The sequence below is a fragment of the Anomaloglossus baeobatrachus genome, chromosome 2, assembly GCF_048569485.1.
Source record: "Anomaloglossus baeobatrachus isolate aAnoBae1 chromosome 2, aAnoBae1.hap1, whole genome shotgun sequence".
NCBI lineage: Eukaryota > Metazoa > Chordata > Amphibia > Anura > Aromobatidae > Anomaloglossus > Anomaloglossus baeobatrachus.
The window spans coordinates 228,658,606-228,673,059 of NC_134354.1; the positions used below are offsets into that span (position 1 = coordinate 228,658,606).

A 14,454-nucleotide genomic window follows, 5' to 3' on the forward strand; every position below is an offset into this window, starting at 1 on the left:
TGTAGTTAAATATAGCTCAATCAGCTTTTACTTTCCAGCTTTCATTCTCATCTACTTTCTTCTCACTCTTCCAGTGCCGAGTCAACCTAAAAACGTTAGGTTCAGTGAACCAAACCGTGAAACCATATTCTTAGATTGGAGTCCTCCGGAACACCCTAATGGGAATCTGACCGGGTACAGCGTACGTTACCAAGCATGTAAGTGAACAGTTTGGTTGGATCTTTCTTCTAAAGAATCAAAAACAACTAAAGTTATTTCCTGAGGGGTGATGTAGTCTTATATAATCACGATTTACCATATGCCATTTATAATGCTAATGTTTTTTCCAGAGGGTCTCATGCTGAAGGGTCCAGGTTCAACTGCTACCTCTGAACCCACTACACTTACATTCTTGTTGGGTTCTCTACAGTTAGAGATTTGTCAGTGTTTTGTAGAAATAGTGTAAAGTTTTACTATATTAAAGGCAACCTGTTATGTCCAGAAATGTTATTTACGCTGCAGAAAGAGGGGTAATCTGCAGGTAAATAGTGTTAAAATCAGCAGCAGCTGCAGGGAGAAAATTATTTTTTTTTCTACCTGTAGCTACTAACTTCTAGTTATTGGTGCGGTGCAGGGAGGTAAAATAGTCACTGCTCACTACACAGTGAGCATACTATAATCACTCCTTGGCACGTCAATTGATAGCCAGTTCTTCACTATAAGGCCCTGTGCGCACTTACCGGATTTTGCCGCGGATTTTCTGCGGATTTGCTGCATGTTTCGCTGCAGAAAATGTTCATAACGTCTCTGCAGTGAATCACCAGCAAAACCTATGGGAAAAAAAAATCCTGTGCGCACTAGGCGGATTTTGACAGCTGCATGTTTTGCTGCGGGATTCCCGCAGCAAAAACAATTGCATGTCAATTCTTTTCCGCACATCGCTGCGGGATTTCACTCCATTGACTCCAATGTTAATCGTGAAATCCCGCAGGGAATAACGCAGGCAGCAAATTCTGTGCGGTTCACTGCGTTTTGCTGCGTTATTCCCTGCGGTATTTCGCGGTTTACCTCCGGTAATGTACATCGCTTGCCTGCGGTTTTGCAGGAAAGTGATGTCATTACAGGAAGAGGAAGCCGTGCAGAAAGTAAACACACAGAACACAGACACACACAGACATGACAGACATAGAACATACACACAGACACATAGAACACACATAGAAAGCAAACGGAAATATAGAAAACAAAGCACGTGGGCTCCGCTGTATATTTACCGTCCAGCCGAGGTAAGCACACAGCGGCGGCCCGGTATTCTCAGGCTGGGGAGGGCGAGGGGCAGGGTTCATGTCCCCCGCCTCACTCCCACCTCCCGCAGCCGAGAATATCAGCCGCAGCTGCCCCGGGACTGTCGCATGCATTATGCGGCACTACCGGAGTGTCCCCGGCTCTTCCTGCCGCCGTGTAGCAGTGGCAGTCAGGGTAATACAAGGAGTTAATGGTGGTGGATCACCGCCATTAACTCCAGGCTTGATCATGGCAGCGTCTATGAGACAGCTGACATGATCAACCCGTAAGTAAAGTGAAAAAACACACAGAAAAATCCTTTATTTTAAATAAAACACAAACAAGCCTCGTTCACCCTTTTATTAACCCCTCTCGAAACAAAGCTCCGACGTAATCCACAGCTCCGGCGTCCTGCAAGGCTTGCATCCAGCCGCGACTGACACAGACACTGCTGAATGCAGCCTCGCAGCGAGACAGCAGAGGTAACCACAGGGCATTTCCCACGGCTGGTAATGTGAACTCACTGCCGACCGTGAGAAATGCAGCGTGTGCTCACAGGGACTCTATCTATCCCTCTATCTATCCCTCTATCTATCCCTCTATCTATCCCTCTATCTATCCCTCTATCTATCCCTCTATCTATCCCTCTATCTATCCTTCTATCTATCCCTCTGTCTGTCTATCTATTCTTCTATCTATTCTTCTGTCTATTTCTCTATCTCAGAATGAAATGACTTTTTTTTTTTTTCAATGTGCTTTATTGCATTGAATGCAATAAAGCACATACCAACCCGCACGCGGCAAAACCGCGGCAATATCGCGAACAATACCGCGGTAAAACCGCAGCAAACCGCATGCGGTTTTCGGGTGCGGTTTGCCACGGTTTTTTAACGCGGGTGCGGTAATCTTTGCATACCTGTGGAATTTTCTTGAAAAAATTCCATTTTCCAGTGCGCACAGGGCCAAATGGCAGCCAGTTGTGCAGCATATTGAAAGCCTGCTCTGCTGATAACTGGAAGTGAGTTGCTACAGGAAAGATACACATATATTTTTTTTCTCTGCGGCCATTGCTCCAGTAAGGCAGCTGGACATGGTTTTTAACCTGCAGATTAAATCTTTATCTACAGATAAATAGCATATCTGGACATGACAGGTTCCCTTTAAACTGTTCACCACTCATCCCATTTTGGCTATAAAAGACTCATAGAATCAAGATCGGCCTCACAATTTAGATTTCATATGCTGTCTGATGTATCACTCCCTTTGTCAAAAGTAGATGGCACTTGCCTGGATGACTATGCAAAACTTTTCAAATATTGTGATCTTTGTTGCAGCCTTTACACTTTAAATGCTCACTTATCTGCATAACAATCCTCCCCATTTCTGTTCAGTCAATGGTTCCAGATTTTCAAGGCCTTTGGTTGAGATTCTGTCACCAAACCAAACAAAATACACTATTACAAGGACGGATCCGATATCACGTTATCGCATCACCTTAAGTGCAAGGACACAAGTTGGAGCTGGGGACCCATTCACAGTCGATACACCTCTCCGGCAGGATGAAGGTAAAAAAAAACCCTGATTCTTCCAAAGTTTAATTAATTCATACAGTTTTAAACATGTATCCTCATCTTTGAATATAATGTCCTATCTCCAGAATATATATTAAAGTACCACTCCAGCGTTTATTTTTCAGTGCTGGCATGGCACTTTATAGGTAAGGCCCATGCCCCCAGTATAATACTCACCCTACAATTTCTTCAAGCATTTTTGGCACCAGTCCGTTCCTGCTGCATCATCTTGTGCTTGTAACTTCTGACTGGCTGGAAGTCAGAAGTTAAGTCACCATAGAACTCTGTGAGAGATAGAAGAAATCTCCCATAGAGTTGTATTGATTTGTTACATCTGGCGCTCTGTATGAAACACTAGAGCTGTCCGCAGTTCACAAATCATAGGAGACTGACCGGAGCTGCGCAAATAATAGATGAAGATGCTGGAGGGCAAGTATGAGACAGGTGTCAGAGGACTTGAATTTAAAGCACCACGCCAGTGGTGCAATAAAAAAAAACACTGGCGTGGTGCTTTAACAAAACTCACGAGATTCTGGCAATGTCTCCTCACCGAGGAACTATAGCCCATCCTAGTGATAAGTCATCTCTGTTTTTAGAGGGAAGACACCGTTGGCTAAAGATTCAAACGATCATACTAATGGGAACTTATTTAATGACAACCATCAACAAATTCGCAACATAGTGTATGTGGCTAATGAAATTCCTCTGCCGTGTCAGCATTTTCTAATTGTCCTTAATGTACTCTATTCTTCTATGCTATTATCCACCTGTGTGCAAAATATTATACCTGCCAATGAAAATGTCCTACATATTTCCAGACACTTGATAGGGACCGGGGTGTCCTTGCTTCTCTCTTTTTTGTGTTTACGTGTTCCGCTTTTTTCCCTTTCTTTTGCCTACTTTTGGCTTTCTGTGAGGTCTGCAGTTCCCCCTACATCAGGTAAAGTAATGTGATAGCATGGTAACATGCATGTGGCTTTCAGCATGCTAAGCTTGCCGCATCGTATTCTGTCTTTCGAAGCACCCGTATTACCTGCTTCATCCCGTAGATTGCTTGTGGTAATGGCGTTCTTCCTCAGCTCTATTAAACTAAAAGCATTCAATGTCTACTGGGAGGAATGTCATCTATAAAGTGGTGACCATCAGCTTTTTTTCCATGCTTTTTCCTGATAAGTGGAGGCAGACAATCTGGGATCCATGTTCCCCAAGCGAGGAAGAGGCAGGGAAATACTGTAAATAAAAATTAAAAATCCAGCGTAAGTATACTAAAAGAGAGCTGAAGACATGAGTTACCGTACATTTATACAAGACCATAGTATGTACATTTCCGGACATAGGGGAAAAATGTAAAATGTTTGTATGTGAATAGCTACACAACATATATTTCTCATGTCACCTCACTTCCAAAGGTTTTCCAGTTTAAAGGGAACCTGACAATATATTCATACTGCCTGAGCCACAAACCGCATCACTGAGACCAGCTGCATTATAGCAACTGTGATTTTCTCTAAAACACTTTGACATTTACTAGAAAAAATACTTGGAAAAGCCAGCTGAGGTCTACAAGTGTAGGGTGATTACTAAGACAAGTCCTTGGCGGCATCTCCCTGCCCACATCCTTAGGTCTTTCCCTATATATAGGGAGTGACCAGTCAATCATAGAAAGTGGGTTGGTGAAAAGCCACCTTAGTCTTGCCTTCGACTAGTCATCCGAGTCTCATTGTCCCTTGATGAATTAGCTGACCGGTTCTTTAAGAAAAAAAAATCCTATTTATTGTGTAATTAAAAATTATGCAATTTGCTATATACTTTTTGTATTAATTACTTTTGACTTTCAAGATTTCTGCTTGTAGTCATTCTTTAATTACATTAATTCCAGAGTCTAAAAATGTGTCCTGGTAATGTGATGAAACCTCAGGGTTAGTGATTTTGACCCAATGTGTCTGCTCAGGATTTTCTGTAATGATCGTGATTATTGACTTATTTTTTCTCTATAGATTAGGGCGCACCAGAATTTTGGCACACAGTACATTTACCCAGGGGCAGACATATCATCAGTGCAACCTGTGTAGCCGCAAGGGCCCAAGAGAATAGTGGGCCCATTTCTACCTCCAAAGTTGGTGAAATTTTGCATTTTGATGAGTTATTGGACTAAAAAAGGCCGATTTACTGTTTTGTGCCCGGGGGCCCTTTTTTATCTGTGTCCGCCAGTGCATTTACCGCTTGTGTAAGACACTGTTTCTACGTCGCTTTATGGGGGTACAGCTTCACTGGAAGAGGTGTGACTTTTTAAGAATTGGTATGACCAGAGTTGTGCAACCTTTCTTCATGATTGTGCTAAAATTGAACCTCAAATTTGTGGCTCAAAGAGTTAACTAATAAATGATGTAAACGTACACTGGTAAATGCTCCAAATTTATCAAAATGTCACAAACTACTTTGATAAATGTAACATATTTTAAAACGGTCTAGTCTAAAGGGTACTTTACACGCTATGTTATCGGTACCGATATCGCTAGCGAGCGTACCCGCCCCGTCGGTTGTGCGACACGCGCAAATCGCTACCCGTGTCGCACAACATCGCTTACACCCGTCACACATACTTACCTGCCTAGCGACATTGCTGTGACCGGCGAACCGCCTCCTTTCTGAGGGGGTGGTTCGTTCGGCATCATAGCAACGTCACTAAGTGGCCGCCCAATAGCAGAGGAGGGGCGGAGTTGAGCGGGCCAAACATCCCGCCCACCTCCTTCCTTCCTCATTGCCGGCGGGACGCAGGTACGGTGAGTTTCCTCATTCCTGCGGTGTCACACATAGCGATGTGTGCTGCCGCAGGAACGACAATCTCACTACTCACCTGTCAACGATTTTTGGTGTTGGAGCGACCTCTCCAATATCAACGATTTTTACCTCTTTTGCGATCGTTTTAGGTCGCTCAGAGGTGTTACATGCTGCAATGTCGCCAATGACGCCGGATGCGCGTCACAAAAACCGTGACCCAGACGATATATCGTTAGCGATGTGGCAGCGTGTAAACCACCCTTAAGTCAGTTGTAATAAATCTGCCCATGTGTTTTCTCTTTCAAGAATTTGGATTTGTACTTTAAACTAGTCTGGACCCAAACAAATTTGGACTTTGGTCTGCATGGATGGCCTCACAAACTTCCAGACATGAGTGCATAAGGTGTCAAGTGGCCATAATTAGATCTCTAAAGCAATGCTATTAGTTACATTTATACTGTACATATCATTAAAATATCTACAAAAATAAAACTGCTCTGCATGCAAGCATGGCAACCAAGAATGGCTGGTATCGATGGCAAGCGCAAAGCATACTGAGGGGCGAGTGCATGCATATTTCAAAGCTTTCACGCTCAGTTGTCAGCAATCTGGTCTAAATGTACTCTAGATGACTATATGAATAAGGGTATGTGCAGACGGTATATTTGCAGGCAGATTAATACGCCTCAAAATACTCCCCCATAAAATAAACATAATGTACAGCAATGTCAAAATGACATGTTCTGGCTTATCTAGCCATTTGTTAACCACATCATAGTTCAGAAATCCTGATGTGAATAAAAAGCTTGACATTATGGAGCAATAGATGACAACGGCTCTGCTTCTGCAAGAACGAAGGATATTAATTACCACCAATGGCTTCCTGATGTGGCGTTCCTTGAGCAAACTTGGTGGCTATGCCAACATCTAAGAGATATCGTGTACACATACCCTAAGAAATGAGGTCCCTTGCTTTTTGTAATGGGGTTTTCTGGACACGCAGTCACCGTTGAAATTCCTATTGAGCACCACAGATCTACTTGATCTCCAAATATGTGACTACTTTAGGCTACTTTCACACATCCTGTTTTTTGCTCTGCGGCACAATACGGCGTTCTGCAGAAAAACCGCAACCGTTTTTTTTTACGCCGGTTGCGTTTTTTTTTGCATAGACTCACATTAGTGCCGTATTGTGCCGCAGGGGCTTGCGTTCGGTCCGGTTTTTCCCGCATGCGGCAGATTTAGCCGATGCCGCGGCCGGATCGAACATTCCCTGCAACGTTTTTTGCTCCGGCAAAAACAAACCGCATCGCGCCGCATCCGGCCGCTGCGGCGCATTTTTCAATGCATACCTATGGAGGCCGGATGCGGCGCGATGCGGAAAAAAACGCATCCGGTCGCCGCATGCAGTTTTTTCCACTGCGCATGCTCAGTAGCATGCCGCAACCGGAAAAAAACGGACGGGCCGCATGTAAAAATTTATGCAAAGGATGCGGTGTTTTCGCCGCATCCGTTGCATAGTTTTCACAGCCGGATTGAGCCGCAGTGCTCAAACCGGATGTGTGAAAGTAGCCTTAGCCAGTCACAACAGCTATGATCATTACGTAATTAGTAAGTGGTCAGTTAGCTCATGCCTCACTGTAAGGGCGGGCCTCTATTACCTGACTTCCGGTATTAAACAATTGCCGATCATCTACATGTTTGCTGATTGAGAGTCCTTTAATAACCTGTTTAGACTTCCTATACGCACAGTACGATCAATAATCGTTCTGTTCTCCTACACTGTCATTGTTCTCGCAGCACGTCATGTTTACACAGAATAATGTGCTGCTGAGAACAATGATTTTTAAGCCTGCTTAATCATTTAAATTGAGGAACAAGCATTTTGCTTTTGTATTGAGTGAGTGTCAGACTATATACACTGCTCAATTATCGGAAACGTGTTCACAATAAACGGCCTGTGTAAATCCAGCTTTAAGCTTCGGTTACGCAGTTTTTTGATGGAGAAATTGAAGCCGATCCACATTAAAATACTCATCAAAAACTGCCTCAAATACTCTTTGAATTCTCTTCCTATTGATTTCAATAAGAATACTTAAAAAACTAAGCTCTTATTAAAGGACTTGTCAAAAACCACATGGATTACTGATGTTTATTTCTCTTCAAAACCACTTTGGAATTGTCCGAATCAAAGAATAGCGTGGCGTGAACATGCCCTAAGATGGTGATCACAGACTGGCAGAGAACCACTGAATTGTCAGCACTAAAATGGTGAAAGGTTTAAATCAGGATTGTCACATTTTTGAGTTAACCATACCATGGTTTAAATGGTTTATTAAGGATAACAATATGACATGTTACCAAAAATTAGAATACAAACAGATATGAGATACTGGTTAAACCAACCATTCTGTAAGTAAAATGCATTAAATGACAGAGTGCGCAGTCATCTGCTTGTTCGCGTGCATGCCGGCTTCGTTACAGGTTGTCATCTTCCATCCTGCGTATTGCACATCGGGCTGCAGGACGGCTGCTCCCATGATCATCAGCTTGGCTGTGATTTCTCTGTTAATTGCCATTCATTCTGCTTGCTTGGACTATCTTTGAATATGTTTTCGGTGCTGAATTGTACAAATTGCGTGACATGAAGATTTTCAGTGTATTTCTATTTCAAGTAACAATTTTTATTGTATTTTCTCTTAGAATGACCGCCGTATGACATTGTGTTTTTCCACCATAAATAACAGTATTTTTTTAGTAATATATGTTAAATCTTGCCATCTTTGTAGCTTAGATTCTGTGTATATACATTAATTGATCGAGAGGCATTATATACGGTTTCCGATGTGACCTAGGATTGCATGGGTGGTTGAAATGATGGAAATGTTTTGATAAAAGAAAAATGGGCCTTGTATTTAAAGGCAATTGAAAAAAAAAAAAAAACTTTACCCATGTTCTCAAAAAGATACCCAAGTCATCCAAATATTTCTGTAAAGCAGCTTAAAAATGAAATAAATCATCTGATTGGATTGCGGGTTAAAGTTTAGCTATTACCATACAAAATCTTGAATTGTGGTGCTAGTCTCATGCAGCATTTTTTACGCTTTCATAGCATTTTTATATGTGTTTCTTCCTGTCCAATAAAGACTGTTTTAAAGGGAATCTGTCACTAGGATTTTGCAATGTAAACTGAGGTCAGCATACTGCAAGGGTTAAAAATGAAAATTCAACTGTGCTTCTCTCATGAGCTATTGTTTATATAAAGTAAAGGGTTTATTGCTTTGTGATTAACGTTGGTGTGAATATTCTACTTGTGCAGGGCAGAGTGCATACCCCCTGCTGTGATTGACACCTCACACAATCAATACACAATCTCTATTGGGAGCCTGGTGTGGGCAGGACAGCTCCCAGCTCTGCTACACACAGTTCTGATACAAAGTCAAAATGGCTGCACACAGTGATCCAAGCTAAATATCGTTAGTTTTAGAATCTCTTTGCCTGCAACTTGCTGCTCTCAGATGAAGTAGCAAAAACCTGCTGACAGATTCCCTTTTTTGAGTGTCATTGGGGATCTTTTTATAATGCCATATGCTATGGGTATGGCATTTTTTTGGAGTGCTCTTATGGGTCTCTTTATAGGGCTCAAAAAAAAATGTTAAAATAGCCACCAAAATCTTAAAAAATTCTATGAAAAATGAGGTTTTAAAATAGATTCAACGAAACATTTTTAAGTGTATAGTCTGCTTTATAGTAATAATGCCAAATTCTTCTCATCCTCTGTCTCTCATGTATCCAGGTCTCTCTATGTACCACCTTCTTTTAACTCAAGATCTTCATCATTTTCCCTCCCAGCTATCTTCAGCGCATGACAGTGGAGGAAAAATAGGCTTCTAAATTCCTATGGTCACAATTATACATATTTTATCAAGATGTCTGAAGGGTTTCATTAAATTCTGGAAGACGTGAATTTCTCTGCTCTTTTTTCAGTCTATTTTTCACCTTGTTCTCAGTTCCTCCCACGTCTCCAGCACCCGTTACAGATGCTCCTACAGAAATCCTAACTGTTCCCCCAACCACTACTGTCCTCACCACAACTATAACAGCCAGGCCCACTACTACTACCACTGTTCTTACCACCACGGCTACTGAGAGCCCTCCAACAACTGTGGCTAGCGTCCATGAAATAGGTATTACACCTTAAAAAAAAAATGTCATTGTCATCTGGTGTATAAGCTGTAAGCTCCTATTAAAGGGTTAGGCTCAACATCAGCAATGGTTAAAATTGCAGAGTGCTTGCAAAAGCAAGCAACCTTATAATCTACTTGTTAAAAATCCTCTCTGTTCTCAAGGACAAATGGAGTTTTATTTTACTGTTTACGGCTTGTTCTCTATGTTACTAGCTACTGCTGCAGTCTAGCAGTGGTAGCTGAGCATACTCAGTTCTTGCAAGTACTTTTTAATACAGATTGGAAATGCTGATCAAATGGTTGGATCACTGGAACATACATGATCTGGTCAGTTTTTGTGTTCCCGCAATGCTACCGAGGCCAAGCTGCCTCTGCTTATAGCATCGGAGAGCGAGCACAGTGGGGGCCAGCATCAGGTTCAAACCTTCAGGACGGCACCGCTTTCCAGCAAACAGGAAGACTTGGAGGCAAGGGTGCAATATGCTCCTGGGGATAAAATATAAGATATCCCCTTTAAAAGGAACCAACCAGCAGGTTTTTCACATGTAAAGTACAGACCGTGCCATACTGGCGCTAGGATGCTGATTTAAGTGATGCCTTCAGTTTAGAGATTGGAGGCTTGATGGCAAAAAAAAAAAATCCTTTTTCAAAGCATCAGAAATGACATCTTCGGTGCAGTGGCTTGAGCATCGGGGCAGCACTTTGTGGTTCAGGTCCTCTGAAATGCTTCCTCTTCCTTAAATTTCGCTCATGAGCTGCCAACATCAACAATGGCGTTTGGGCACGGAATTTAAGGAGGAGGAATCGTTCCAGAGGACCTAATCCACAATTTCCTGCCCCGATGCTGAAGCCACTGCACCAATGACGTCATGTCTGAAGCTTTCATAAAGGATTTTTCTGCAATCAAGCCTCCAATCTTTAAAGTGAAGGTATGATTTAAATTAGCATACTAGTGCCAGTATGGCACTGGCAGTACTTTATATATCAATAAACCTGCTGGTTAGTTCCCTTTAAGTCCTTATTCCTGAAAGCCTATTTACAGTATAGTGGTTCTAAATTTGTATGTATATGATCCATATTATTAAAGAAGAATAGATAAGATTTCTATTTCTTTCTCTTCAGTCCACTTCTAAGTAATAGATTTCTGAGCCACCTTACTAGCTATTGAGAGAATCACAATACTGCATTTGAAGAAGGTCTGTGAAATATGTTTGGACTTGTGATTAGATGTACTGTTTTTCTGTTTTATGAAAGTGAACCCCAAGCACTGTAAAATACCGAAAATAACAGACTGGGGAGGAATCCTCCCACCCTGGGACTAGCGCTAATTTCCCACTGCTGCGCGGGAGTTTTGGCTGCAGGTGTGAAGTCATGGCCAAAGCGTGTATTGTAACTTTAACCAATCACAGAGCTCACTAGTAATGCTGAGATAGATGGTACAAGTCGCTGAGCTCAATGATTAACTACAGCAGTGAACTGTCAACACTAAGGGCTGGTTCACACATAGCGACAACGAGGTCGCTGTTACGTCACCATTTTCTGTGACGTAACAGCGACCTTGTAAGTCGCTGTTATGATCACTGCTTAGCTGTCAAACACAGCAGCCGAAGCAGCGATCATAACCGCGAGAGCAGGGAGCCGCGCACACTGCTTAGCGCTGGCTCCTTGCTCTCCTAGCTACAGTACACATCGGGTTAATTAACCCGATGTGTACTGCAGCTACATGTGCAGAGAGCCGGAGCCGGCAGCACAGGCAGCGTGAGAGCTGCGGAGGCTGGTAACTAAGGTAAATATCGGGTAACCACCTTGGTTACCCGATGTTTACCCTGGTTACAGCTTACCACAGCTGCCAGATGCCGGCTCCTGCTCCCTGCTCGCTTCATTTCGTCGCTCTCTCGCTGTCACACACAGCGATCTGTGTGTCACAGCGGGAGAGCGCCTTTGAAGAAAACGAACCAGGGCTGTGTGTAACGAGCAGCGATCTCGCAGCAGGGGCCAGATCACTGCTCAGTGTCACACACAGCGAGATCGCTGAGGTCACTGTTGCGTCACCAAAACCGTGCCGTAGCAGCGATTTCGGTAGCGATCTCGCTATGTGTGAAGCACCCCTAAGCTAAAGCACTAAGGCCTAAATCGCGACAGGGAGCTAGTGCTGGACTCTGAGAGGGTACTTATCTGCTCTGTTATCTTAGGCAATTTTCAGTGTTTATGGTCCACTTTCCTGAAAGTGGAAAACTCCTCTAAGAACTTTGCTTTCAGTAGGAGGCTGGAAATACGTATTGCTACCTTCCCAGCCTCAGAACCCATGCTCGGTCGCAGTCCACAATTGGTGCATTACAATGTATCAGATTTCTTAGACTGGAGGCCCAAACCGGAGATATGTGCTGCAGTTGCAGAATGGTTTATCACAGACCCTGCAGCTCCCTTATACAGTAGCTGGTTCTAGTATCTGGCTTTGATTATTTATGTTTGATGAAATACATACACATGTATACCGGATGTTTTTCTGTATAGCATGCAATTTTATCTAACTTGTTATAAATCACCTCCCCAACAGCACCAGAACACTGGGACGTCAAAATTTCCCCCAACAGCCATTGGGCAAACATCACCTGGGTATATAATGTACAGATGGGCACTGAGGTTATGGTTGAGTATATTGACAGTAAGCATCATTTTGCATGTGGAGTGTGTGTAGCTGGAATGGATCTACTAGCCACCACCCACGACCAACCTCGGCTGCACTGCGAGCAAATATACGAAAGGATGGTACTTCAGGAGGCGGTTGTCAGCAAAAACATATATAAAAACTAGCCTTTGTTGCCAGTTTTTGGAGCATAGATTAGCAAGTACCCTTTTTTTGAGAATCTATTATACCACCACTCCTGGAGTGCCCACATTGCATTAATTCAGCTTGTAAGACTGTAAGTTCGAGAAACTCATTGTCATGTATCTACATAGACATTTATGGGAAGTGTTGCACTAATCCTTGATAAAACCGGATCCCAACTTCTGATTGGCAGAGAAGATATAAGGCATATAGATAATAACGTCCCATTTATGACTATGTATACTGTTTTGTACAGCATTACATGAGCACATATATAAGGTGGCCAGGTGCAAACGGAAACTGTCCATGCTTGGAAGCAATGCATTTCTTAAATGTGTCTATCTTTTCTTAATGGAAAATCTCGTCACCTCATATATTAAACCTATGATTGGCATGCCTTGCATTACATACGCTTTGTCTGCTTGTCCAGTTATATTTGATTGGGTTAGCTTAACCACGTCATGTGCAGATTCACAATAGTTGAAGTATGCATATGGTCAGGAAGCATGTTACTATCGATAAATATATGTGTATTACCTGTCTGATAATACCTCCACACTATCAGACCTACGGTATATTGTAATAGGAGTTTGGGTAAAGATTGGAGACCAGTTTAGATCTACAAGTTGCACTTATTATTAAGATTTGGTAAAATATTCTGTAGATTGTGCACTTGTGATGTTAATTTTATGAAATGCAGATATGTATTATATTCTGTAGATTGTATACGGTCAATGTATAGTGTACATTGACTCCACAGATCTAAAGCTTTGGTCTGCAGAGGTACCGTATTTTATGCCTTTTCTCCATTTCTTTAATATCCTGGATCTAGTACTGTAATGATAGTAGAGACTTTCTGCTGTTTGAATATTTGAAAGGCAAGCTGTCATGTCCACAAAAATTCTATATACCTCCATACATAGGGTTAATATGCAGGTAAGCTGCATTAAATCATGTATGGCTTTCTTGGTAAAACTGCAGCTACTGGGAGAAAATGAAGATATGGTATATCCTTTGCTTCCAGTCAACAGGGGCGGTTTAGGGAGCAGTTATAGTCGCTGCTCACTACACAGTTAAGCCTGCTTTACACACTTCAATAGATCTTTCAATCCGTCGTCGGGGTCAAGTTGTAAGTGACGCACATCCGGCATCGTTCGTGACGTATTTGCGTGTGAAACCTACGTGCGATCGATATTGAACGAAAATACGGTGATCGCATACACGTCGTTTATTCCTCATACATTGGACGTTTTGTTGTACGAAACTAGTCAATTGTAACGTGTGACATCCCTCATACGATTGTGATGTCTGAAGCTATGTGCGCAGGTGTGCGCTCTGCACCGCAGCTTAAAAAAGGTCTGCTTCAGAGCGCAGCTGAAAAGCTGCGTTCTGAAGCGCCTCACAATGTCTGTCATTCACTAATCTCTGTCAGTCGGTCACTATCTCTGTCCCTCTCTCTCTGTCCATGTCAGTCTATCCCCCTCTCTCATATACTCACCGATCCCCGATCCCCGGCGCTGCACGGCATTCACACTGCTCCGGCGGCTTTTACTGTTTTGAAAAAGCCGGCCGCCCATTAAACAATCTCGTATTCCCTGCTTACCCCGCCCACCGGCGCCTATGATTGGTTACAGTGAGACACGCCCCCCACGCTGAGTGACAGGTGTCACACTGCACCCAATCACAGCAGCCGGTGGGCGTGTCTATACTGTGTAGTGAAATAAATAATTAAATAATTTAAAAAAACGGCGTGCGGTCCCCCCCAATTTTAAAACCAGCCAGATAAAGCCATACGGCTGAAGGCTGCTATTCTCAGGATGGG

General features: G+C 42.8%; 1 protein-coding gene across 14 annotated transcripts in view; it reads left to right on the forward strand.

The window, feature by feature from the left end:
• Positions 1 to 14,454, forward strand: part of NFASC (neurofascin) — a 209,810-nt gene that overhangs the window by 170,525 nt on the left and 24,831 nt on the right. For 8 of the 14 annotated variants that reach the window (XM_075335668.1, XM_075335662.1, XM_075335669.1 and 5 more), the window contains 5 exons: positions 75 to 197; positions 2,655 to 2,828; positions 3,760 to 3,774; positions 9,626 to 9,802; positions 12,360 to 12,467. In XM_075335668.1, the coding sequence (XP_075191783.1) occupies positions 75 to 197; positions 2,655 to 2,828; positions 3,760 to 3,774; positions 9,626 to 9,802; positions 12,360 to 12,467 (597 nt within the window). The other 6 variants (XM_075335670.1, XM_075335672.1, XM_075335671.1 and 3 more) reach the window with 2 other exon arrangements.